We start from the raw sequence: 2237 nt of genomic DNA, 5'->3' as shown, positions 1-2237 counted from the left end.
AGCATTTCTCCCTGCAGCTGAACATGGCAGACAAAGCTAAAAAACTGCTGGTTTTACATCTTTTATCAAACGGACAGTACACAAACAGAAACAGCTGTCTGTTTCTTAAAGGGAAGGGGGCAATGGGGAATAATGCAAAATAGACTTTTTTTTAGCTGTACTCAATGTTATAATGTCATTCCCTCAGCAAAAACCTACCTAGAATGTTGCTTTGATTTATTTGTGCATGTTTAAGAAATCCCTATGATTCTCTTGTGGCAGCCTTTCAGGAGTTCCTTAAAGCTGTAGTATTCAACTTTCAGAAAAATATATCTTTTACATATTTGTTAAAACTGTCTCTTTGTCCTGACAAAATAAATTGAGAGTGGTAATTTGAGATAAAAGAAAATTGCTATAGGGCTGCTCAGTGGTGTGTCACTGCCATTTGCAAAAATACACTGCACCAGGTCAAAAACAACCAATCAGAGTCAGGAGGAATGTCTTTGCACTGTCAGTCACGCTCGCATCACAATCAAATCAACATTTTCTGAAGGAATAACATCTCAATATGATACAAAGCTCAAAAAAGTCAATTTTACATAACATCACTAATGACACAAACAGAGCCATTTTGATGGCAGTTGTTGAAGAGTGAGTTGTGTTGCACAAAATTACACGTTATAGTAATGATGCAGCTCAAAACCAGAGCAAAAATTACAATTCATACTAAATTCATAGCAGAATTTTCACTTAAACGATTAATTAAAACTGAGCTCAATAGAGAATGTTTTGAAATCTCTGGGTTAGGGGTCAGTATGTTTTATTTCTACACGACGGCCCTTTATCAACATTTCTCTTGACTTCGTCCTCGATGGATAAATCTCTACTGTAATTCTCCCTTTATGAGCCTTTGTTGTCCATCCATCTTTTTCTACAGGGCTGCAAAAACATTTGGTGAGATACATCCTGAAGTCCACCACAAGGCAACACAGATAAACATGGGCAAAGGACCATGTATGTTAACACACATACTTAAGAACTAAGTGACCTAAAATCATGTTTTGAATTGTGGGAGTGCCAGGAGAGAACCCATGCATGCACTGGAAGATCATACAAAGGAGCCAAGTACAACCAGAACCACGGAACCTCTTCCCAAAAGACAACACTGCTTCCAATGTGCCACTGTGCTGCCCTGTTTCTCTAATTTGTATGTATAAATGACTATAATACAACTAAACAGAAAATGTTGTAAGATGTCCTACTAAGAAACATTTACTGCACTACTTAAATGTTAAGAAATGCATAACAATACCAGATTTAGAAGAAACGTTGAAGCAGGACAGGTTGTACATCCACAAGACCAAGTCTATTTCCATCGAGTAAGAGTCCAGGATTTCCACAAGACATTTTGACATGGAAGAGTTTGCTCGTGGTGTGGGGCTATCAGCACCTCCAGCACAGAAGAAACCGGCATGACATAAACCTAGCACAAAGAGGCACTATTTCAGAAGAGATGGGATCAAACAATCTGTTATTAAACCCATAAATATGTGGTTGTATTTTGTAATTATTTGATTTAAGCCTTGAAAAAAAGAAAAAGAATGTTCCACACCTGATACAATACATGCATAGAGAGTTAGAATAAAGCAAGTTTCCCACCTGAGGGTTGTGAGGCTCCAGGAATGAGGCAGTATTTCCCTGGAGAGCAAGAACGGCATTGAGAGAAGGATAAAGCTCCAGGTTCTGGAAGAAAACTGCCAACAGGACAAGGCTTGGGTGACCCACTTCCCTGAGGACAGAAGTGTCCCATAGGGCAAACATCCCCGTATGGCTGGGAGACAGGTGAAGGCTCGGTGGAACCCTGGGAACAAAAATGTCCTGTAGTAGAAAATACGGACAAATAGCCCTCTAAGGATTACTGAAATATTTTAAATTTTACCATAAGAGCAAAAGTGTTCCCCAGAAAGAAATGAACACATAATGTTAAACTTTAATCATAAAAGACATCCAATAAAATTTTAACCTGGCATGATTACTGATGTCACAACAAAATATTTTCTACACACACATTATTTTCAAAACATAATCATACCCAAATTCCCCTCCTTTTGAAGATAGATCTACAACTTTAACGCTGCTTTTTTTATCTTTAAATTTCAATTTATATTCAGTCTCTGCTCAGGTTTGATAAGTTTATAGTTCAGGTATTCCAAAGCCAAAACAGATATTTAAAGAGTCCTTTTTGTTATCTCCTTTAT

General features: G+C 37.6%; 1 protein-coding gene across 1 annotated transcript in view; it reads right to left on the bottom strand.

Moving 5' to 3' along the window:
• Positions 1 to 1259: 1259 nt before the first annotated feature.
• The window catches only part of LOC114162017 (multiple epidermal growth factor-like domains protein 6), a 12350-nt gene continuing 11372 nt past the window's right edge, over positions 1260 to 2237 (bottom strand). Inside the window, exons 18-19 of the mRNA XM_028045762.1 lie at positions 1639 to 1857; positions 1260 to 1462 (exon numbers count right to left, since the gene is read on the bottom strand). Coding sequence (XP_027901563.1) covers positions 1260 to 1462; positions 1639 to 1857 — 422 coding nt within the window. The remainder of the gene's footprint in view (positions 1463 to 1638; positions 1858 to 2237) is intronic.

Source organism: Xiphophorus couchianus, chromosome 18, assembly GCF_001444195.1.
Source record: "Xiphophorus couchianus chromosome 18, X_couchianus-1.0, whole genome shotgun sequence".
NCBI classification, from domain to species: domain Eukaryota; kingdom Metazoa; phylum Chordata; class Actinopteri; order Cyprinodontiformes; family Poeciliidae; genus Xiphophorus; species Xiphophorus couchianus.
The sequence above is the reverse complement of the archived record's forward strand: the minus strand, read 5'-3'. Positions and strand labels throughout refer to the sequence as shown.